The sequence below is a fragment of the Cervus canadensis genome, chromosome 3 (assembly GCF_019320065.1).
Source record: "Cervus canadensis isolate Bull #8, Minnesota chromosome 3, ASM1932006v1, whole genome shotgun sequence".
Lineage (NCBI taxonomy): Eukaryota > Metazoa > Chordata > Mammalia > Artiodactyla > Cervidae > Cervus > Cervus canadensis.
Window position 1 is genome coordinate 8,575,009 of NC_057388.1, and position 25,558 is coordinate 8,600,566.

Below are 25,558 nucleotides of genomic sequence, written 5' to 3' on the forward strand. Positions count from 1 at the left end.
GGAGTATATCTACCTAAAGAAACAAAAGACCTATACATAGAAAACTATGAAACACTGATGAAAGAAATCAAAGAGGACACAAACAGATGGAGAAACATACCGTGTTCATGGATTGGAAGAATCAATATTGTCAAAATGGCTATTCTACCCAAAGCAATCTATAGATTCAATGCAATCCCCATCAAGCTACCAACGGTATTTTTCACAGAACTAGACCAAAGAATTTCACAATTTGTATGGAAATACAAAAAACCTCGAATAGCCAAAGTAATCTTGAGAAAGAAGAATGGAACTGGAGGAATCAACCTGCCTGACTTCAGACTCTACTACAAAGCCACAGTCATCAAGACAGTGTGGTACTGGCACAAAGACAGAAATATAGACCAATGGAACAGAATAGAAAGCCCAGAGATAAATCCACGAACTTATGGACACCTTATCTTTGACAAAGGAGGCAAGGATATACAATGGAAAAAAGACAACCTCTTTAACAAGTGGTGCTGGGAAAACTGGTCAACCACTTGTAAAAGAATGAAACTAGAACACTTTCTAACACCATACACAAAAATAAACTCAAAATGGATTAAAGATCTAAATGTAAGACCAGAAACTATAAAACTCCTAGAGGAGAACATAGGCAAAACACTCTCCGACATGAATCACAGCAGGATCCTCTATGGCCCACCTCCCAGAATATTGGAAATAAAAGCAAAAATAAACAAATGGGACCTAATGAAACTTAAAAGCTTTTGCACAATAATGGAAACTATAAGTAATGTGAAAAGACAGCCCTCAGATTGGGAGAAAATAATAGCAAATGAAGCAACAGACAAAGGATTAATCTCAAAAATATACAAGCAACTCCTGAAGCTCAATTCCAGAAAAATAAATGACCCAATCAAAAAATGGGCCAAAGAACTAAACAGACATTTCTCCAAAGAAGACATACAGATGGCTAACAAACACGTGAAAAGGTGCTCAACGTCACTCATTATCAGAGAAATGCAAATCAAAACCACAATGAGGTACCATTACACGCCAGTCAGGATGGCTGCTATCCAAAAGTCTACAAGCAATAAATGCTGGAGAGGCTGTGGAGAAAAGGGAACCCTCTTACACTGTTGGTGGGAATGCAAACTAGTACAGCCACTATGGAAAACAGTGTGGAGATTTCTTAAAAAACTGGAAATAGAACTGCCATATGACCCAGCAATCCCACTCCTGAGCATACACACTGAGGAAACCAAATCTGAAAGAGACACGTGCACCCCAATGTTCATCGCAGCACTGTTTATAATAGCCAGGACACAGAAGCAACCTAGATGCCCATCAGCAGACGAATGGATAAGGAAGCTGTGGTACATGTACACCGTGGAATATTACTCAGCCATTAGAAAGAATTCATTTGAATCAGTTCTAATGAGATGGATGAAACTGGAGCCCATTATACAGAGTGAAGTAAGCCAGAAAGATAAAGAACATTACAGCATACTAACACATATATATGCAATTTAGAAAGATGGTAATGATAACCCTATATGCAAAACAGAAAGAGACACAGATGTACAGAACAGACTTTTGGACTCTGTGGGAGAAGGCGAGGGTGGGATGTTTCGAGAGAACAGCATGTATATTATCTATAGTAAAACAGATCACCAGCCCAGGTGGGATGCATGAGAGAAGTGCTCGGGCCTGGTGCACTGGGAAGACCCAGAGGAATCAGGTGGAGAGGGAGGTGGGAGGGTGGATCGGGATGGGGAATATATGTAACTCCATGGCTGATTCATGTCAATGTATGACAAAACCCACTGCAATGTTGTGAAGTAATTAGCCTCCAACTAATAAAAATAAAGGAAAAAAAGTTTTTGCCAATTTTAAATCTTATAAGATGTGGTTCTTCAGTACATTTTCTTCTTAATGCAGTCATCATGCACAGTGTTACCTATTCTGGTTTTATTTCTATAATGGAAATTCATTTGCTGCGACTTGGATAAACAACAGTTTGTATTCACTTCTTAGCTAAAAATTAGAAAATTGTAATTCCTCTCATCAGTTCTCCAAGACCATCCTTGAGGTCAAAACTTCTCACTTCATCTCCTCTCCCCTCAGCTGTCTTCAGAGCATACACTCCTGCTTATTCCTTGGACACCAGCTCAAGCAGCGCTGGCACGAGGAATCCTCTCTTGATCTATTATCAAGTTTCCCTCTTTTTGCTTAAATAGTAATTTTAACTTTTATATCACAGTTTATATGAGTACTTTGCCTCTCTCATAAAACTTCGATCTCTGAAGGCAGAGACTTTTTCTTACCACTGGCTCCCTGGCATATAAAAGGCACTCAAATTTATTGAAAGGATGATGAAAAGGAAAATAGTATCTTTCACCCTTAGTGCTCATATACTCCTAGGCACTCATTAAAAGCTGCCTGCATTTCCCCTTTATTTCTGGTTTGTTGTGGTCTGACAATCATGCATTTTTTCCCTACTAATTTTGAAATTGACTTCTTAATGCTGTATATTTTTAAGCTTTTAATAGCCATGCTACTCTAATAGTTTCCTCTTCCTTTTTCCCAGAGCTGCCATACCATACAACTCCAGGAGGGTATGTGGTATTAAGTAGAGGAGGGAGTTATTTGATGCAGCAGAGATGTATCCTCACCTCCCTCTATGAAAGAAAAAGCATTCAGCTATCTCCTACAGTTAGTTAGAACAGCAGTTCTAAACCCTAAGCTGTATATCAAAATCACCTGGGATACTTTAAAACAGAAATGCTTGAGCCCTACCTAAAATTATTGAGTCATAAAGTGGTAAATGTCACACTATGTCACACTCCCCATGTGACATTACTGCAGAGCCAGGGTTGGGAAACAATGGGCTGGAAGCACAGAATGAGTGTGGGAGAAACGCATAGATATTAACCTGGATAGGCGGGTTAGCATATTCAGTACTAAGAAACTGGAATTTAACATTACATGCAGTGAGGAGGGTTTTCAGAGGGTAATGAAATAATTGGAACTATGAGAGAGGTGTGGAGAAACAGATGGGCAGAATGTAGACTCTAAGTTGGGAAGCCAGGAGAAGATGCTACAATGAGCCCAGGAACAGATGGCAAGGACTTGAACTATGGTGGCTGCCATGCAAACACAGGCAGGGAATAGGAAAGGACTCACAGGACATGTGACAGAACTTGGTAAGAGGAATGTGTAGACGATTAAAGGCAGAAAAGCTATAGAACACTCCCACATTTCCAGGCTGAGCAGCCACATGCAGTTTGATGCCGTTAACCAGACAACACAAGCATAAGGAGAGAATGGGGCAGGAGAGGGAGCAGACTGCTTCCAGCTGTGATGAACAGTTCCTTGTGCAAACCACTGAGGTGGAGCAGGAATAGCAAGAAATTAAGATCAAGAACTCAGATTAAGGCTGAGGCTGGAGTTTTAGGTCTGGGAGTCAACAGAGTATTTGGTAACACCTGAGGCTACTGAAATGGATGAAACTGACAGAGCACTGTCTATGCAGTCAAAAATGCTTAGCACTTAGTCAAAGACAAATCAGGGCTTCTCTTCTCATTTACTTAACCACCTATTCTTAATAAAGCTCAGCACACCACCATTAACAACATGCAGAAGTCAATGTGAAGAGTAGATGATGATATAAAAAAATTATCTGCAATGTGTAGGCTAATTTTAAATATGACTGTTGAATCTCTGGACTGCCTCTGAATTGAATACAACAATTCTTGGAATTGGAAAGACTAATTTCAAAGCTTGGAAAGCTTAGAAAGCCTAATTTCAATATTAAATAGCAGATTAATCAAGTTAGCTACTCACATGACATCAGTGCTCCCCTAAAGAAAACCACCAGATATTTGGTGATCTACTTCCTACAACGTAAAGGCAATATTACACCATTGTGCCAACTCATAAAAATACAGCATGTTCTTAATAAATGAAACAACTAATGCCAGAGACTGTCCCTTAGTCTAAGTGTCCATAAGTGTATATGTTTGTGTGCCAGGAAGTTTGTATAATTTACTTAACTTTAATAATACAAATTCATTTCTGGGTATGGAATTATATCAACAGAAAACAAACTAAAACTTAAGGAAAAATTCACAGGCCCTGCTATTTTGAAGACAGTGAACTTGTCTAGAATGAGTCCCTGAAACCCTTGTTTTTAAGAAGTACTCAGATAATTATGACACAGGGGTTTCAAGAACTATAATACTTTGAGATATATTAGCTTATTTTAACTAAGTATCTTAAAAACATGTTGAAAAATGTTCAAAGATTACAAAAACACATTTTAAGTAATAGTGCTATATATGCTTTAAGCAGAAAACATATTTTCTTTATTCAAATTATGTTGACTTTCTATATATTTTGAAATGACACACACATAAAGATATAGCAAAGCTATATTTTTAATTTCATCATAGTCCCCTCTAAATTCTTTATCATTTACCAAAAATAACTTTTTTTAAAGCTTACTGTTTTGTCTAATGTTATACAGACTATCAATCTACACATTTTTGTGTGTTTCTCTTAAAAATTAACTTACAAGGATATTATACAAAACTAATTGGTATATTACACACCAAACATGAGTACAGATTCTGTACAATGTAATAGTATATATGTATATATTACAAGAGACTAAATGCCTTGTTAAAAGTAATAGTTTAAGAAATCTTTCATGGAAAAAATCTACATCACAAAATGTGGTGGCTTGAGTATCAGCTGGTTTCCTCTCACGAATTTCTTTCCATGGGCATTAACTGTCCATTTAGCTTCATTAGTAGTTTTACCACAAGGCCAGCCTAAAAAGTAAAATATATGTCACCAATAAATGTGAAGCATATAAGAACGTGTAAACGACATACATGCAGTAGGCAGACTGTTCTGTATTTGAGAAGGAATTTTTCATTGTTGTAAGACTGCAATAAATTATTCAGCTAAGTTTCTTGCTTTGCTTAGGAAAGACCTGCCTTTTTACCTTGGTCTTAAATAATGTTAATTTCACGTTAAGAGGTTTTACTTGAAGTAAAATGGACTGTCATTTTTTAAGAAAGAAATAATTTTACTAATACAGTAGAGTTTATTACTATCATATAAATCAAGAACTGATTAGGTACTTACCTGTTTTGTATGTACTATAAAGCTCATTTTATTTTCCATACTATGGATCTGAAAACATGAATCTGCATCTCCCAACTGCCACATGAAGCAACCATACTTAAGACTGATGAGTAAAGCCTGCAACATAATTGCAAATCATTAATATTGAAATATTTATTAAAAACAATACCTTTCTTCTCTTACTATCTACACTTATCTAGCCAGGTCTAAACAGAATGGTTTTGAAAGTTAGAATAAAACTTGGTAACCTGACATAGCCTGCAGCAAAGAGCCACGGCAGACTTCTTGAGCAATGACACTCTTTTTATCAGAATGACAAAATTTTTTGAAGATGCCCATTCTGTGCTATGTATGTTTATTTATGCACACACACACATACACACATTCAGCCATGAGAAATAAGGAAATCTTCTCATTTGCAACAACATGGAAGGAACATGAGGGCCTTAAGCTAAAGACAGACAAATACCACAGGATGATACTACCACTTACATGTGGAATCTAAAAAAGCCAAACTCATTGAAACAAAGAGCAGAATGGTGGTTTTATCGGTGACTGGCAGGTGGGGGGAATTGAGATGTTGGTCAAAGTAGTACAAACTTTCAGTTAAAAGATGAATTAAGTTCTGGGAATCTAATGTGGGGCATGGTGCTTATAGTTAGCAATACTGTACTATATGTTTGAAAGTTGCTAAGAGAGTAGATCTTAAATGTTTTCACCAGAAAACATAAGTTATAATTATGTGATGTGATAGAGATAATGCTATAGTGGTAGCCATTTTGAAATAGGTTAAGTATAACAAATCAACACACTGTACATTTTAAACTTACCCAATGATGGGAAAACAAAGATGCCCATTCTATCAGTGGTTTTCAAGAAAATTAAGTGTACTGAAAGTTTTTACTTTCTGCAGGTTAAAAACAATTCCTTTTATTATATTCAGTACCTTTTGAATATTCATACAGTACTTTCAGATCTGAAATTTATTTAATGTAGTAAAATTGGTGACTTAGGCAATTTCATATCACTGAAAATAAGTACACTGCTGTATTTATAATAAGTGAAAGAAAGTGAAAGTCACAGCTGTGTCTGACTGTGAGACCCCATGGACTATATATAGTCCATGGAATCCTCCAGGCCAGAATACTGGAGTGGGTAGCCTTTCCCTTCTCCAGGGGATCTTCCCAACCCAGGGATCAAACCCAGGTCTCCTGCATTGTAGGCAGATTCTTCACCACCTGAGCCATGGGGGAAGCCCATATTTATAGTAAATATAAGCATTATTTTAAAAATTAATAATATATCCTTCATATATTCAACAGAACTATTTAAAAAACAATTACAGTACCTTGTACCTACATGTTTTAAATAATGGTATATTTAAATAGGAATCCAATATATTATTTTGATTATTTAAGAAATAATTATCTCCAGGTAATAACTTATATTTTCTTACCCTAAAAATAAATATATTCTTTTCATACATATATACAAAGAAAATGTTCATGCCATCCTTTAAAATAAGTATATTGAGTATACACTGAAACAGAGTTTTAGATGCAAATGAGGATTTTTTTCAGATGAAGGTGTTTACTCTAAGTAAGTCTGTCATACTGACCACATAGACACCTTAGGGCTTGGTCAATCTAAGACAACTGACGACAAGCTGACTGTTCTCATCTTTGATGGTTTGAAAATCTTAGAGCCTTTATAGTGCCAAAAATTTACCGGTAGCTTACAAAGCACACAGGTAATAATTATGTGGAGAGAAAACATTGTTACCCTTGGTTTCAATCACCTCTGTCTATACCCAATGACAGCATTTCTATTCTAGAAAAAGCAGATTCTTAATAATACTACTATCATCCTCTGCCTGTTAACTGCTATCTCACTCAATTCCTGGAAGAGAATATTATTCATAGTATGAAATGTTCTATTACTGAACCATCATTTGAATACTATATAAAGCTTTTTACTGTTGCCTAAATTTGGAATGCTACCAAAAGTCAAACATAATACACAGTTTAGAGAAAAGGCTCAGTGTTATGCCCATGGCATCACCAGCCAGTTCAATGAAGAAGAATTTGCAGATATTGATATAAAATGCTCTAAAATAGAGGAAAAATTTCTCGAAATGACAAGGGGAATTTCTCTTTCATTTCCTTTAACAAACAGTACAATAGGAATAAAAAAAGTAGTTATAAGCTAATAAGAAACAGCTTATTTTCTATGAATAAAATAGTCTAAATAGAAAATGATAAGCAAATGACTCAAAAACAAGCCAATATCAAAGACTTCATAAAGTCAAGTTCCAAGTGAATTACTGAAGCCAGTCCCTCTTCTACATATGTCCCTGCATAGTCTTTATCTCCATTCACAGGTGTATCTAACAATATGGTAAAATAACTGCTGCCAATAACAATGATTCTGAGTAATCATGAAATAACTACCATTTCAGAAGTTATGTGATTACATAAATAAGACTTAAATGATGAAAATAAAAATTAGGTTTACAGTGAAACTTCCTAATCTAAAACGCCTTTTTATATAAGCTTCAGTTCAGTTCAGTCTCTCAGTCATGTCTGACTCTTGGCGACCCCATGAACCGCAGCATGCCAGGCCTCCCTGTCCATCACCAACTCCTGGAGTCCACCCAAACCCATGTCCATCAAGTCGGTGATGCCATCCAACCATCTCATCCTCTGTCGTCCCCTTCTCCTCCTGCCCTCAATCTTTCCCAGAATCGGGGTCTTTTCCAATGCGTCAGCTCTTCGCATGAGGTGGCCAAAGTATTGGAGTTTCAGCTTCAGCATCAGTCGTTCCAATGAACACCCAGGACTGATCTTCAGGATGGACTGGTTGGATCTCCTTGCAGTCCAAGGGACTCTCAAGAGTCTTCTCCAACACCACAGTTCAAAAGCATCAATTCTTCAGTGCTCAGCTTTCTTTATAGTCCAACTCTCACATCCATACATGACCACTGGAAAAACCATAGCCTTGACTAGCTAGACATATGTTGGCAAAGTAATGTCTCTGCTTTTTAATATGCTGTCTAGGTTGGTCCTAACTTTCCTTCCGAGGAGTAAGCATCTTTTAATTTCATGGCTGCAATCACCATCTGCAGTGATTTTGGAGCCCAGAAAAATAAAATCAGCCACTGTTTCCATTGTTTCCCCATCTATTTGCCATGAAGTGATGGGACCAGATGCCATGATCTTAGTTTTCTGAATGTTGAGCCAACTTTTCACTCTCCTCTTTCACTTTCATCAAGAGGCTTTTTAGTTCTTCTTCACTTTCTGCCATAAGGATGGTGTTATCTGCACATCTGAGGTTACTGATAATTCTCCCGGCAATCTTGATTCCAGCTTGTGCTTCCTCCAGCAAAGCGTTTCTCATGATGTGCTCTGCATATAAGTTAAATAAGCAGGGTGACAATATACAGCCTTGACATACTCCTTTTCCTATTTGGAACCAGTCTGTTGTTCCATGTCCAGTTCTAACTTGCTTCGTGAGCTGCATACAGATTTCTCAGGAGGTAGGTCAGGTGGTCTGGTATTCCCCTCTCTTTCAGAATTTTCCACAGTCTATCCACATAGTCAAAGGCTTTGGCATAGTCAATGAAGCAGAAATAGATGTTTTTCTGGAACTCTCTTGCTTTTTCAATGATCTAGTGGATGCTGGCAATTTGATCTCTGGTTCCTCTGCCTTTTCTAAAACCAGCTTGAACATCTGGAAGTTCACAGTTCACGTATTGCTGAAGCCTGGCTTGGAGAATTTTAAGCATTACTTTACTAGTGTGTGAGATGAGTGCAATTGTGTGGTAGTTTAAGCATTCTTTGGGACTGCCTTTCCTTGGGATTGGAATGAAAACTGACCTTTTCCAGTCCTGTGGCCCCTGCTGAGTTTTCCAAATTTGCTGGCATATTGAGTGCAGCACTTTCACAGCATCATCTTTCAGGATTTGAAATAGCTCAACTGGAATTCCATCACCTCCACTAGCTTTGTTCATAGTGATGCTTCCTAAGTCCCACTTGACTTCACATTCCAGGCTGTCTGGCTCTAGGTGAGTATGAGTGATCATACTGTCATGATTATCTGGGTCGTGAAGATCTTTTTTGTATAGTTCTTCTGTGTATTCTTGTCACCTCTTCTTAATATCTTCTGCTTCTGTTAGGTTCACACCATTTCTGTCCTTTATGGAGCCCATCTTTGCATGAAATGTTCCCTTGGTATCTCTAATTTTCTTGAAGAGATCTCTAGTCTTTCCCATTCTATTGTTTTCCTCTATTTGTTTGCACTGATCACTGAGGAAGTCTTATCTCTTGCTATTCTTTGGAGCTCTGCATTCAAATGGGTATATCCTTCCTTTTTCCCTTTGCTTTTCGCTTCCCTTCTTTTCACAGCTATTTGTAAGGCCTCCTCAGAGAGCCATTTTGCTTTTTTGCATTTCTTTTTCTTGGGGATGGTCTTGATTCCTGTCTTCTGTACAATGTCACGAACCTCTGTCCATAGTTCATCAGGCTTACATAAGGCTTACATAAGCCTAGTTATTACTTAAATTGAGTCCGAGAATAGTCTATTCATCAATCTGAATAAACAAAACAGACTTTCATTTGCTTCCTATTACTAACTAGAAAGCTGTTTATCCTGTGAAATGTATTAAATATGCTAAAAATAAGTGATAACTCCATATTTATATTATCATGACTTTGGTTAGAAAAAGGAGCACAACATCCCAATAAGCCTCTGACTGAAAAGCTCTGAAGCAGGGGCGGCCAGATCAAGATGGTGGAATAGAAAAGCTGTGAAGTGTTCTAACAGGTATTCACAGTCCTATCCACACTTCATCCTGCCCCCAAAAATGTTCTTGTAACTAATTCAAATTTTCAAAATGAACCACTTGTTTCAGATATTTTACTTCCTTTTTAAATTTGAATCTTTTTCATTTATATCTAATTAATTTTTAAATATATAATACAATCACAGTTAAATTTTTTTTTAAGTTGCAAAATGCTATACAGTGAAATGTCTCCCTTCTCCTATGCCCAGCTACATAGTTTCCCTTCTCCAAAGGCATAAGAAACTTTTTCTGCATACAAAAGCACCACAACACATATTTCTGTAAATGTAGTTTTCACTTGCCCACATGTTTTGAGGTATAATGGACATATGATGTTATATTAGTTTCAGGTATACAGCATGATTCAGGATTTGTATACACTACAAGTGCTGTCAACATTCATCACCATACACCGTTAACACTTTTTTTCGTTGTGATGAGGAATTTTAAGATCTATTCTCTCAGCAACTTTCAAATATGCAATACAGCATTATTGACTATGCTCTATACTACATCCCGTGACTTAGTTTACGGCTCAAAGTCTCCATCTTTTGACCCCCTTACCCATTTTGCCCATCTCCCAGCTCCCTGCCTTTGGCAACCACCAATCTGTTCTCATTTCTATGAGCCTGTTTGTTTGTTTGTTTGTTTTTTTAAGATCCCACCGCACACAAGTGAGATCATATGGCATTTATCTTTGTCTGACTTACTTCACTTAGCACAATGCCCTCAAAGTCCATCCATATTGTTGCAAATGGCAAGACTTCATTCTTTCTAATGGCCAAATAATAATATTCCATTGTGTTTGTGTATAACCTTATATTCATGCCTACATACACAGGGATGACTCCATGACTACTGGGGCTTGCCTTTGTAAATATCTATCCTGTGCAAAAAGCTGCTCCATATGTAGGAATTCCCCAACAATTCTGTAAGAACATATAACACACACACACACATTTTCTCTAGCCATCTCTCCACTGATGACACTTAAGTTGTTTATGTTGGCCACTGTAAGTAATGTTTCAATGAAAAGGGATGTGCGTGTATCTTTCTGTGTTAGTGTTTTTGTTTTCTTCCATTAACTACCCATTTCCACCCATTTTTACATGAATGATAGCATATTACATATGGTTCAGCACCAAATATATCTAGAGATCATTCTACACAAAAATATTCTTCATTCTTTTGTATGGCTGCAAGGTATTTCAATGTAGAAATGTACTACAATTAATATTAACTCCCTATTGGTAATCATTTTATTTTCAACCCTCATCCTCTGCTATTATAAATGAAATTGTTCATGTAGCCTAGTACTGTTATTTTAGATATTATATATATAGTGTGACTGGTCAAAAACAGTTGAAAAGATAAAAATCTACCTTAGTTTCCATGTTGAGGAGATGAAGTCCTTTTATATTCACACCTACATACACAGGAATGACTTTATGATTACTGGGGCTTGCCTTTGTAAATATCTGTCCTGTGAAAAAAGCTGCACCATATGTAGGAATTTCCCAACAATTCTGTAAGAACATGCGCTGTAGGTGATGCATTTCTTTACTGACACCTTCACTTGTACTAAGATTCTAAAAACAAAGTAAAATAAGGAGATGTGACAGACAGGTCAACTAAACAGTTTCTAAAATCAAGGCTAACCCAAAGAATAACATGTGTGACTATCCCAAGGGCACTTTTCTTCTGAGATCTTCTATTAAAAAAGACAAGGTCTAAAAACAATGCTTATTTATTATATTTTAAGTGCATGGATAAAGATAGTGTATTATTTCTTATTTTTAAAAATCTCTAGCACTTGCCACAGTACCAGCATTCAGAAGGTATTCAGTAAAAAAAATTGTTAAAAATAAAGTATCTTGCTACTTTTTCTTTCAGATATGTGAATTATAACTTTTTTATTTCAGGAATATAAATTTAATGTACCCATGTTTAAAGCACTAAAAATACTAACAAAATTTCAACTAGGTTATGTCTTTTTATTTCTATTTAACAGCTTACCTTGTATTCATGAAGTATTCGGTTTGTCCAGTGAGGTGCCTTACTTTTCAATTTGGTAATAGGTACAATAGATTTGAGATTTTCTTCACTGTAAGCAAATATCCCAACATTTTAAAAATAAATTATCTTTAGTAGCTAAAGTAATGTAATCATCTAGATACAAATGGCTTTAAATGATTTTTGAGCTGAAAAATACTATACTTAAAATATCAGAGAACTCAACATTTTAAGCAAGAAGTCGTGATCTCAACGTTGCTCAGTCTAGAGAAATGTTTCTTCTTTCAGTAAGCACAAAATATTTTTGAATGCTGAAAACTACAATAAACAAACTTTAGATGTGCTAAAACTTCAGTGTTTTCTCACAACATGAAACATGAACTAGTTTTTGGGTGGGATTCTGAAATGTGTCTGCCTTATAACTTTTTTTGTTGTTGTTGTTACTACTTATCTAAGTAAGGTTTTAGTGAACTTATTTAAACATACAGTAAAGAAAGACAAGTATAAGGTACCTCACACTATATTCAAATATAAGAAAAATAACCTTGGAGAGAATATAACTTAAAAGAATGCATTACTATAGGTTTTCTTCTCATTCCATGCCTTATATTATTTAATTCCAAATTAGTGTCTATAGTTCTTAATAACGTATTTCTAAACTTTCTTGGTAAACTGAATCTTGGGCATAGCACAAGACCATGAATTATATTAAATACTTACTTTAGGAAACCTTGCTTGTGTTTCTTACTCTCGTAATTTCCATAAACTATCTGCAACAGTAGACTTGCCAACGTTATCAGTTTAGCATCAGGAGCTGTATAAAAGCCCTTCAATAAATTGTATCTGGCTTCATCAAAGAGAATAAGAATAGCTAGTGGGTCTTCAATCTTAAAGGAGAAAATATAGTATGGTTATTAGGCCACAATTTCCTGTTATAAATGTACAACTTGTCACTAACATGAAAAAGCAAAAGCTATGTAACTGCATATAAATACGCTATTTTTGCTTTGGAGCAGAGGTGGACAATTCTTTTCTATTAAAGACCAGACAGTATGATTTTAAGCTTTGTGAGTCATAAAGTCTCTAACAGAGTGACTCAGCTCTTCTGGTTTAGCACAAAAGCAGCTGTAGACAATACATCTACAAATGTCAGAGTTCTACTAAAACTTTTGATACTGATTCTGAAATTTGAGTTTCATGACATGTTCACATGACATGAAATATTAACTTCTGAATTTTTCAACCATTAATAGCTTACAGGATATACAAAAATAGGCAACAGTTCAGATATAGCAGTAGGCCAGTTTGCTAACCTCTGATTCAAGTCCAGTAAAATTATCATCAGTTTATGGGAGTGTGAGTAATTTCTAGTACAATTTTACTTAAATTCTTTATATTCCTCAAACATCCTTTTATAATTTATGCTTCACACAACATAGTAGTGAACCACAAAGAAGATGAAAGGAAGTACTGTCAGTTCCCAGAAGGAAACATGAAGTCTGAAAAGAGCTTAACAGTTTCTATTTGATAAATAACATGAAAGGAGAGCATACTTTAAGTTTTAAAAACTAAAGTTTCCCTTTATCTGATAAGATTAAAAAAGACTGAAAAATGCTACCCTACAGAATACATATCTACCTGGAATAATATGATCACCAATTACAGAGATTCTAAATAAATACTTGAGAATTTCCATATATGATTCAAAATGACCCAAATTCCTTACAGTAAAAGGTTTTGTTGTCTGCTAACTAAAATAACACTCTACACAATATTTAAAAAATTGAAACAATTTCATGGAGGAAAAAAGATAAGGGGATTGCTCTTGACTAAAAGAAGCAAAGAGGTAACAAATACAAAGCATGAAGGCTGACTAGCTTCTTCAGTTGAGCGTTTTAAGAGACTGAGAAACTGGGGGGAAATCTGAATATGGGTCTGGTATTAGATATTATTGTGGAAATATTAATTTTATTAGGTTGATAGTGGTACTGTAGTATGTATAGTACATCCTTGTTCTTTGAAGATGATGTTAAAATACTTAAGGATGAAATGCCATGATGCCTGCAACTCAATTTTAAATGGTTTACAAAGAAAAGAGAGGAAAGGTGAAGCAAATATAGTAAAATGTTAACAATTAGTGAATTTAATGAATGGTATATGGTATGAATTTTATTACTTTTTCAACTTTCCTATGGGTTTTTAATTTCTGAAACTAAAAAGTGAAAAGAAAAAGTTGGGAAAAAGTAAAAGAAAACATTTTTCTAGTAAAAACTGACTTAGTGAATTTGAAGAATTTGAGTAGAGAATAGTTATAATTCCTAATAGTGTATTCAGGGAGTATTAGTCAACAACTGTTCTTTGTAAATGAAAGTAGGCTCTTCTTGTCCTAAAAGAATAATCCTAACCAAAAAAATGCAATTCTTCTATTTTTCAGATGGTAGAAACACGAATTTCTCAATTACACAAGGAGTGAAAGAACGTAACCACTTTATCAGATGATGATATTCTGATTCACTGTAAGTACTCCTAAACCTTGCTTCTTTTTCACTTGAACCTACTTTACCAAAGTTGTAGTATAAAATGAAATTAATTCAATGTCTAAGTACTATCATTATTATTACTCTTTCTCTACCAGCCAACTTTGAAGATACTATTTAAGTGGAGAAGAAAGACAGGCTGAGTATGCTTAGATTACTTGCCCATTTCATAGATCTATCACATTTTGTTTAACAAAAGTTGCCACTTTACCTGTGTTTTAAGTGTAGAATTTAGTGGCATTAATTACATTCATAATGCTGTGAACCATCACCATTTTCACATTTCAACATCCAAACAGAAACTGTGTAACCAGTAAGTCCTCATTCTCTTCACAACACACCTGTGGTAATCTCTAACATACTTTCTGTTTATGAATTTGCCTATTCTAGATATTTATTTGGAGAAGGCAATGGCGACCCACTCCAGTACTGTTGCCTGGAAAATCCCATGGACGGAGAAGCCGGGTAGGCTGCAGTCCATGGGGTCGCGAAGAGTTGGACACAACTGAGCGACTTCACTTTCATGCATTGGAGAAGGAAATGGCAACCCACTCCAGTGTTCTTGCCTGGAGAATTCCAGGGATGGCGGAGTCTGGTGAGCTGCTGTCTATGGGGTCACACAGAGTTGGACACGACTGAAGCGACTTAGCAGCAGCAGCAGATATTTATTTAATGTAAGTAAAATCAAACACTGTTTTTCCTTTTGTGTCTGGCTTATTTCACCTAACATAATTTCAAGGTCCATCATGTTATGACATGTATCAGAACTTCATTCCTTTTTATGGATGAGTAAGAATCCATTGTATGTATATACTACACTTTCTTTATCCATTGATCTGTTGATGAACACTTAGCTTGTGTCCACCTTTTTGGTTATTATAAATATTGCTGATAAGAATGTTGGAATACAAATATTTGAGCTCTTGTTTTCTTTAGGTATGCACCTAGGAGTGGAATTGCTAGATCAAATAGTAATTCTATGTTTAGTGTTTTTAAGAACTATTCAACTATTTTCCACAGAGGCCACACCATTTTATACTACTATCTACAGTATACAAAGGTTCTATTTTCTCTATTTCCTCAACCCTCAATATCTTCCTTTATAAATTTTTATTATTACAGCCATCCTAGTAGGTGTGGATTCTTATTGTGTTTTGATTTGCATTTCCTTAACGCCTAATGATCTTGAACAACATCTCATGTGCTTGTTAGCCACCTGTGTATCTTTACTGGAGAAATGTTAAGTCCTTTACCCAATTTAATTGAGTTGTCTTTTTGTTGCTGAGTTGCAGGAGTTCCTTTTATATTCTGAATAGTAAACACTAAACATTCAGAAAACTAAGATCATGGCATCCAGTCCCATCATTTCATGGCAGATAGTTGGCGAAACAATGGAAACAGTGAGAGACTTTTTATTTTTTTGGGTTCCAAAATCACTGCAGATGGTGACTGCAGCCATGAAATTAAGACACTTGTTCCTTGGAAGAAAAGCTATGACCAACCTAGACAGCATATTAAAAAGCAGATATTACTTTACCAACAAAGGTCCACCTAGCCAAAGCTATGGTTTTTCCAGCGGTCATGTATGGATGTGAGAGTTGGGACTACAAAGAAAGCTGAGTGCCGAAGAATGGATGCTTTTGAACTATGGTGTAGAAGACTCTTGAGAGTCCTTTGGACTGCAAGGAGATCCAACCAGTCCATCCTAAAGGAAATCAGTCCTGAATATTCACTGGAAGGACTGATGTTGAAGCTGAAACTCCAGTACTTTGGCCACCCTGATGCTGGGAAAGATTGAAGGTGGGAGAAGGGGATGACAGAGGATGAGATGGTTGGATGGCATCACTGACACTATGGACATGAGTTTGAGTAAACTCTGAGAGTTAGTCATGGACAGGGAAGCCTGGTGTGCTGCAGTCCATGGGGTTGCAGAGTTGGACATGACTGAGTGACTGAACTGAACTAAACTGAAACACTTATCATATATATGATTTGCAAGTATCTTCTTTTATTATATAGCTTGTCTTTTCTCTTTAATGATAATGTCCTTTGATTTACAAATGCTTTTAATTTTGATGAAGTCCAATTTATCAATTTTTTCTTTTGTTACTCATGTTTTTGGTGTCATATCTAAAGCTCCATGACCAAATCTAAAGTCATAAAGAATACACATATATTTTGTCCTAAGAATTCTATGATTTTGGCTTTTGTATTTAGGTTATTGAGACATTGAGTTAATTTTTGATGTGATGTGAGATCAGAGTCCAATTTGATACTTTTGCATGTGAATTTTCAGTTGCCCTAGCATCATGTGTTGAAGAAACTACTCTTTCTTCATTGAATTCACTTGGCATCCTTGCCAAAATAGTTGGTATGGTATAAGGAGTTACTTGAGGACTCTCAATTCTATTCCATTCTCAATTCTATCCTTATACCAGTACCAAATTGTTTGGATTACTGTAGCTTTGTACTAAGAAATTGGGAAATGTGAATCCCTTCACTTTATTCTTATAGTTTTCAATGTATAAGTCTTGCATCTCTTTTATTAAATTTATTCCTAGGTATTTTATCCTTATACAAGTTATTGTAAAGGATTTTTAATTTCCTTTTTTTTGAGTGTCTGTGGCTGGTTATAGAAACAACTGATTTTCAGGTGTTAAGCATGTACCCTACAACTCTGAGTCCATTTATTAGCTCTAGTAGCTTTTGTGTAGATTCTTTGGAATTCCCTATATATAGGATCATGTCATTTTTGATCAACAGAGACAGTTTAACTTTTTCCTTTCAATTCGGATGCCCTTTTTCCCCCCTTGCTTTACATTTAGGGGTGCTGCTGGGGAGAGTGTGACCAATTGCTTTGGTTAGAACTTCTTGTTCTGTGTTAAACAGCAGTGGTGAAAGCAGGCATCCTTGTCTTGTTTCTGATCTTAGGAGGAAAAGTTTTCAGTCTTTCACCATTGAGTATGTTAACTGCGGGTTTTTTATAAATGCCATTTATTGGATTGAGGAAGCTCCCCTTCTAGTTTTCTGAGAGTTCCATCAAGAAAGGCCATTGGCTTTTGTCAAATGTCTTTTCTACCTAAGGTTGGGTAATATAAGATGGACAATATGAATAGTCAGACATAAAACATTTACCAAGTTTGGACAAGGTCACTGAAATTTTCACGTGTTGAAATGTGCTTAACCTTATGTGTTTAGTATTTCCTTGAATAAAAGAATGAGGAAATGCATTGTATATTTTTTCTTCACCAAATTTATGAGACCTTAGAACTTTTCTTTTCCCCAGTTTTCAAAGCTATTGCTGTATTTAGACTATTACCTAGTTTAACTTGTAATATATCCCTTAGGTTTTTCCCTTGTCTGGTCATCCTTCAGATGGCATTATTTCACTTCTAACATTTACAGTAATTCAAATCCAGACATACTTATTTAGGACAGACTTTTTTAATCACGTAAATTCCATTCTCATTTTTTTATATATGTATTATGTATAGTTTATATGTGTTTATATATTTATATAGTTTATATATATACATATATATGTATAGTTTATATATGTATAGAACTATAAATGTATAGTTCTCTGTTGAATCTAAAAGAATAGCTACATACCGACTACTGGGAATAACTTTAATGTCCCCTTTGTAAATATAATCTTCTCTATCCAGAATGGTTTTTTTAGTTCTCTCTATTCTCTTTAGGATGGAGTCTCTATTTCTTTTGTAAGACAGTGGAGGTGGAAATGGAAAAACCAACCAGGGGCTTTGTAAGTGGACTGACTCAAACTCTCTATCACTTACAACAGGGATTGAGGATTGAACAGAAAAACAGCAATGAACCCTCTGTAAAGGAGCACAGTGTTTGCCTCTAGTGCTTAAAACAGGAACTCAGCAGACTCTGAACATCTAAATGACTACAGAAAAGATTTCTGGGCAAACCTTTTTCTCAACTTCCAAAGGAAGTCTCACATCTCTTCTTAGGAAAAGCTGTGGTGTTTCCCTTTGGGGATCCAAATTAGTCAATTCAGCAAGTATTTCTGGCCAGTCACGAACATGTTGCAATGGTTTATGATAAGGCTTGAGTTGAAGGCCTGAAAAACATCTTTCCCTTAATAAAGGATAATGTAAAAATGAGCTAATTACACCAACACATAGAAACTTTTCATTAAATTCTGTGCCTAAGTATTGAACACACACAAATTAAAGGTCTAAATTTAAATCAATATTGATTGTAATCAATATTATGCCCAATTTGAGGTTAACTGTTTTTTAAGAATGTAAGAATTATGAGAATAATTCTGGAAATGAATTAAAATTTATCAAATGAATTTAAGATCCTTAATTCCACGGTAGCCTAATTATGATAAAATCAGTAAAAATTTGGTGTTTAAAAAATAGTTAAATCACTAGAAAACAAATCACACCCACCTTGATGAAATCCCTTATGTATCTGCAATACTTTGTCTGAGAGACCAAATCTATAGTGACATTAGGCTGAGTTTAAATAAAAAGAGTCAGACATGATTGAGCGACTGAACTGAACTGAACTGAAATAAAAAGATCTGATAGAAAACCAATATAAAGAAAAAGAATATCTGTATTATTTTGAGAGGAGGTGAGCACTGAAAATAAAGGCAAGTTGGATGCATTTAAATAGCATTTAAATCAAATGTAAACTGCATTTAAACAGCATTCAAATCAAATAAAGGCAAGTTGGATGCATTTAAATAGCATTTAAATCAAATGTAAACTGCATTTAAACAGCATTCAAATCAAATTTCATTGCCAAAGAATGTTTTGGTTTTTACCACTTCCAATACCGTATGGCGCTTCCCTGGTGCCTCAGTAGTAAAGAGTCCACTTGCCAGTGCGGGAGCCACAGGTTTGGTGGCCGATCTGGGCTCACCCCAGATGCTGTGGAGAAGCCAGGCCCGTGTGCCGGCCTGTGCCCAGAGCCCACACGCCCTAGGACCCGTGCTGCCGTGAGAGGCCCTCACACCACAGCCAGGGGGCAGGCCCCACTTGTCACAGCTAGAAACTAGTCCACGCAGCAACGAGCAACAGCACAGCCACAAATACATACGTAAGTAAAATTAGTCAAAACCCCCAACATAGTATGAATAAAAAGGGGCCAGGCGCAAGCAGAGGTTTATCTGTTTCAGCAGTTTGAACATGAACAATTTATGTAAAAGAAAAGAATATTATATCATTTGAAAATTTAAAAGTCAATAATAATTGATGCTATACTTTAGTTTACCAACTCACTCTCAAAAAGGAATAATGGGGTTTATACATCAGAATAACAAGTTTCTTACTGAGGTTTTCTGAACAGATCCAAATAGTGAAATATTGCTGTGTTTCTTGAGAGAGACGCATTCCTTCCATTATCTGCTGCACTGTAGTATTATTTCCATGCTTCAGTTCAACAGAACGGTATGATCCATCCATCCTGTATATTCGAACTTTTTCATACTAGGACAAAGAACGATAATAAATTATGCAAACGGGGTAGAAATTATACATCCCAACCCCCCAAAATGCTTTAGTTTCAACTTCATCTGCTTTATTATAGATTTCTAATATGGAAAATATCAGAAAAACTACTTTAAGTGAGAATCTTCTGGCAATATTTTATTTTTTCCATTTTTGCCTTGCTGCATAGCTTGCAATCTTTGTGGCCCAATAAGGGATCAAACCTGTGCCCCCTGCACTGGAAGCTTACAGTCCTAACCACTTCTGGCAATATTTTTTAAAAATTTACTTCCATTACTTATATTTTTAAACATGTTTTCCTCTGAATATTCCATGGTCAAATAAGTTTGAGAAATGAAGGCAAATGGTTTTTAAAAAAATATTCAACTTCAGAATCTTCTGAGAGAATACTTTAAAACTATTAACATACAATGTAAATACCAAATGGGGGATATAGACTTGGTTAACTAAATCTGGTGTTAGTTAACTATCTCATGAGTTTAGTGGGCCACAAATTACAATGTAGAAATGTGTACCAGCAATAATTTGTCCCAAGAGGAATCTGTGATAAAGGATTTTGCAGATAAAAGTTATGAACACTGGACCTTGAGCCAGTTTCTTCCTTCCAGTTCAGAAAATCACAGAGAGAAATGATATTATCAATTCATTTTTATTGTTATAGGAAGTAACTGATGCCTCTAAACAACTTCCAGGACAGTTCATTTTAGGTAAAAGTACCTAATTCCTTTTATCTTATACATCCAGATTTAAAGATTATATGAGAAATAAAAATTGTGTTTTTAACTATACAATTAGAAAGTAAATTGCAATGAAGTTAATATAAGGGTGCCTGTACTGCTTATCTATTTCCTTGCTTTTGTCCTGTGCTCAGGGAATAACGTTTTGACAAAACGTGTATGAATGTGTGAAATTTCCCTTTAAGACAGAGATCATGTATTTATTATTTATCACTTATCACTTTCAGCATTTCATGGTGGTAAATTTACAGAAATGCTCAACAAGTACATATTATCTAGTTAATGGAAATGTCTGGAAAGGCTCGGATATATGGGTTATATCCTGTTGGTATAAAACTTTTATCCTTTATTAGTTGGTATAAATTCTTTTATCTGGTTTGCAAGTTTTCAAACAATTTTTACATAGAAAACAGTTTACTGTCACTATAACTTTGAGGCATGACAGAGTTTTTTCTAATTGTTAATTCTTCTCTATCTTAATGCCACTGCTAATTATTTTGTACGTAAGTAGATGGAAAGGCCAAGCTGAATGGGCAAAATAAAAGGCTAGGAACCCAGTCACTAATCTTAAGGAGGAAAATGAATCTGAACTAGGTAAGTAATTAAATTACTGGGTGATGTGTAATATGATTATTTACAAATATGACGTATTGCTTAGAAGGCCTAGGGCCTTCCCTGGTGGCTCAGACGGTAAAGACAGCAGCGCAGGAGAACTGGATTCAATCACTGGGTTGGGAAGATGCCCTGAAGAAGGGAATGGCTACGCACTCCAGTATTCTTGTCTGGAGAATTCCATGGACAGAGGAGAGCCTGACAGGCTACCGTCCATGGGGTTGCAAAAGGTCGGACATGACTAAATGATGAACACTTTCACTTCACTTAGAAGGCCTAAGTAGAGAGAGATGCTTCAATGAAAGGTTACAATTTGTAATCAGCATATAAAGTATAGAGATTACATTGGGAATTAGATTAATTTTAAGTGATTGAAAGATTTATTTATGCAAACTTTTATTTCGATATGTAAGAATAAATGCTCAAATGTTAGAGATGATAGCAAATTTAATATCTATGATGTCTAAACATGAGGTTTTATAAAAGCAGTAGAGAAGCCATCCATACATTCATCCTTCCATTCTTACCTCAGATCCTCAAATTACTTATCAACTTAAATACAATGTTTGGCTCTAACTACTATTTATGAAGTTAATTCTTACTGGTTTGTTAATGGCTTCCTTCAACAATTTTGCAGCTTCTTCCCAATTATTTTGTTTGTTTTCTTCACAAATATTTAAAGGAGATCTTCCCTGTTGGTCTGTTATGTGCTAGGAATGTGAGGGAAGAATCACAGGTTAAAGAAAAAAGGCATTACAAAAAAAAAAGAAAAAAGGCATTACAAATATACAAGTAAGGGACAATATCAGTCAATCAAAATTTCATTAAAAAGACTATCGGCAAATGTTAAGTACATATTAAGCATACTTATTGCATGCTATACTTCAAGTAAACATGAACAGCCAAAGATGAAAGATTCAAAGCACTAATCACTGTGGCTATTGTTTTTTAAAAATTCTGTTTACAGCAACAACAAAGGTCTTGTTAAAGCTATTATTTTTCCCTTTACAAATTTGTTAGTACAAATTCCAAAATATCTTTTTCCTTAATATATTTTTTAGAAAATACACTTTATATAAGGGCTTCCCTAATAGCTCAGTTGGTAAAGAATCTCCCTGCAATACAGGAGACACTTTATATAAAATGAAAGGAAGCCAAATTTTATGTACACTTGGGCGATGCATGGTGGTAATGGTTGTAAAACAATGTAAATGTACTTAATGCCACTGATCTGTACATCTAAAAATGGTGAAAATGATAAATTTCATGTGAGGTGTATTCTATTACAATTTAAAAGCAAAGTGTATACATATTACTTATTCTACATAGCAAGTTAAATTTGTTTTCATTTATCAGCTGACCTCTCAAGTGTACAACTGAACATTTTAAGTGCCATTACTAGTTATTTACTGTTTGGATGTTAAAAAAAAAAGCCTGGGAAATAACTTACTCTGTCAATTTCTGGATGGTTTAGGAGGATCTGTACTATTTCAGCATGTCCTCCTCCAGCAGCAAAATGAAGAGGAGAACTAAGTTGTCCATTTAAAAGGTTTGGATTGCACTTGCCTTTCTCTAACAATATGCGAGTGGCTTCAACTTTTCCATACCTACAAAATAAAACACCTACAAAAGTCATATGAAGTGTTTGAAAAATCCAAATTTCAGACATCTCAAAGAAATTTAAGATTTTTCTATGGCAGAGAACAAGGAATAAAGACATTTATGTAAATGCTTTCAGTGCTTACAGATTTCTTATGAAGTACTCTGATTTAATTCAAATGTTTCTATTTCTGATCAACTGGGAGAAAATATAATCTCAAATACAAGATAGAGCAGAGGATATAGAATTACAATCATAGAAAATATAATACAAAAATTATAAATTAGGGAGATAAAATTTTTAGTCAAAAATATTTTCAGGAGCAGAAAGTAACTCAGAAATTTAATAATGCTTTTCTTTAATTTACAATAGGCCCAAGACCTATTTACATGTAGCTGTTGAAGGAGGGAATGTGAAAGACACAAAGATATGTTAAGATAAATGGTGTCTGCTCTGGCAAAGGCTTCTAATGTAATCAGAGGAAAACAAACATGTGAGATAAGTTACATCATGCTGTAAAATTTAAGTAACAGTTGAGGGTAACAATCAGAATATATATATTTGTCAAATCATAATAGTATATAATGATGCTTTAGAAAATGTTGGAAAAGGAAGATAAGATTTCAGCCTAAGAGAGTCCTGAAAAGTATTCTGATAGAAGAACAATTTGAAAGCTGAAGAGATGCTGAAGTAAAATATTCTAGGTAGTGGGAAAAAAAAGTAAGCAAAGAGTACAAAGAATGTGCCAGACATAGTGAATTTACCATCTGGTTACAAAGACTTATAGAAGGCTGCAATCTAATGCAATGGTGAAAAGGCAATTCATTTTTTTGGAAATAAATGGGTAAAAAGGGAAAGGAAATTTGCTCTTAGATATGGTGCATTTGAGGGGCAAACAGCACATCTTTAGAACTAAACCAATTTACTGTCAACTTTCTTCCCTTTCACATATGCTCTGGCTTTTCTATACCCCAAACTTGCCACTTGTATCCTACCCTTCTCATTCATGTGACTGTTTGCTTATGTTCTTAGCTATTCTTGAGATGTCTTTTTTTCTTTCTCCTGATTTTATTTCAGGTTAAGTTCTGTTATTTCTCTGAAACAGTTTACCAGCTACCTCCTAAATATTCCCACTATAATTTACCGTTTTACTTTAACTTTTTTAATCTCATCGTTTACTTTCATCCTTGTATATATACATCTCTGTCAGCCTGGATATTCCTTGAAAGTTTTATCTTTGCATTCTCCATACTGCCTCATGCATTAAGAAAACGGGTGACTAAACTGTTCAGCTGGCAAATGAAAACACAGACTTGATACTCAGGAGGAAGGCAAAGGCTTGAGGTATCAGAATTAGCCTGTTAAAGCTGGGGGAATGGATGAAATCTTTCTGAGAGAGAAAGATGAACATCTTAGAACAATGAAATGCATCCTGAAAAACATACTTTCAGGATAGGAAAAGATATTGACGGGGAGAATTCAAGAAGTAATAACAAAAATAATTAAAATAAAAAAACACTGTGTATGATTAAAAAGTTTTCAAGGTACTATAATTACTTACTATAATCTTCACAACAACTTATGAGGCAGGCAGAGATATTTCTAACAAACAGATGAAAAAAATGAAGCTTGTACCAGTTAAGTAACTTGCCCAAGGTCTCACGGTTAACCAGTTAAAATCCAATTTTCTGAATTTTAGTGTAACAGTTTCCATACTATTTAAAACATGCTTGGGTCACAGGATGAAGACTAGCATTTCAATAATAATAATGATAACAATTATCTTGCATTTATATTTTCCCTGGTGGCTCAGAGGGTAAAGCGCCTGCCTGTAATGCAGGAAACCCAGGTTCGATTCCTGGGCTGGGAAGATCCCCTGGAGAAGGAAATAGCAACCCACTCCAGTACCCTTGCTTGGAAAATTCCATGGACAGAGAAGCCTGGTAGGCTACAGTCCATGGGGTCGCAAAGAGTCGGACACGACTGAGCGACTTCACTTTCTTTCTTTCTATAGGTGCCCTTTCAACTGCCACTTGTTCTGCAAACAAAGGGGTGGTCACCACTATTAAATGCAGCAGAGCAGTGAAAGAGATTAAAAACTCAGCAAAGGTTAAGAAGGTTCATGAAGACTGAAAAAGAGAAAGCAGTGAGTATGGTCCCGTTATCATTGAAGTCTGGCTGTGGAAGGAAGGAAAGAAACAGGACAGTGGCCAGAAGAGGGAGCAGGTTCAAATTAAGGTTCTTTTTCAAGTAGGGATAGGATTCATGTATGTTTGAAGACAAGAGAAAAGAAAGTACAGAAAAGCAGAAAGTGCAGAGAAGTGTCTGACTCTTTGTGACCCCATGGGCTGTAGCCTGCCGGAGTCCTCTGTCTGGAGTAGGTTGCCATTCCCTTCTCCAGCAGATCTTCCCAACCCAGGGACTGAACCAGGTCTCCCGCAATGCAGGCAGATTCTTTACCCGTCTGAGCCACCACGGAAGTTCCTAGGTTTAGAATAGGGGACCAGAAGCTTGACAGGATGAATGAGACAAAGACAACACACAGCTCGCTGCAGTGAAGGCCCAAATGAAATCGGATGGAGTAATTCGTA

General features: G+C 35.6%; 1 protein-coding gene and 1 non-coding gene across 4 annotated transcripts in view; one reads left to right on the top strand and one right to left on the bottom strand.

Moving 5' to 3' along the window:
• Positions 1 to 4,326: 4,326 nt before the first annotated feature.
• The window catches only part of KRIT1 (KRIT1 ankyrin repeat containing), a 38,993-nt gene continuing 17,761 nt past the window's right edge, over positions 4,327 to 25,558 (bottom strand). For all 3 annotated transcript variants that reach the window (XM_043462575.1, XM_043462577.1, XM_043462578.1), the window contains 9 exons: positions 22,818 to 22,974; positions 21,970 to 22,077; positions 19,841 to 19,997; positions 18,465 to 18,616; positions 12,710 to 12,876; positions 11,993 to 12,080; positions 11,359 to 11,565; positions 5,137 to 5,253; positions 4,327 to 4,817 (listed from right to left, as the gene is read on the bottom strand). In XM_043462575.1, the coding sequence (XP_043318510.1) occupies positions 4,749 to 4,817; positions 5,137 to 5,253; positions 11,359 to 11,565; positions 11,993 to 12,080; positions 12,710 to 12,876; positions 18,465 to 18,616; positions 19,841 to 19,997; positions 21,970 to 22,077; positions 22,818 to 22,974 (1,222 nt within the window). In that variant the 3' untranslated portion in view covers positions 4,327 to 4,748. The remainder of the gene's footprint in view (positions 4,818 to 5,136; positions 5,254 to 11,358; positions 11,566 to 11,992; positions 12,081 to 12,709; positions 12,877 to 18,464; positions 18,617 to 19,840; positions 19,998 to 21,969; positions 22,078 to 22,817; positions 22,975 to 25,558) is intronic.
• Positions 24,766 to 24,837, top strand: TRNAY-GUA. The gene has a single exon. It is a non-coding gene; the product is annotated as a tRNA-Tyr (tRNA).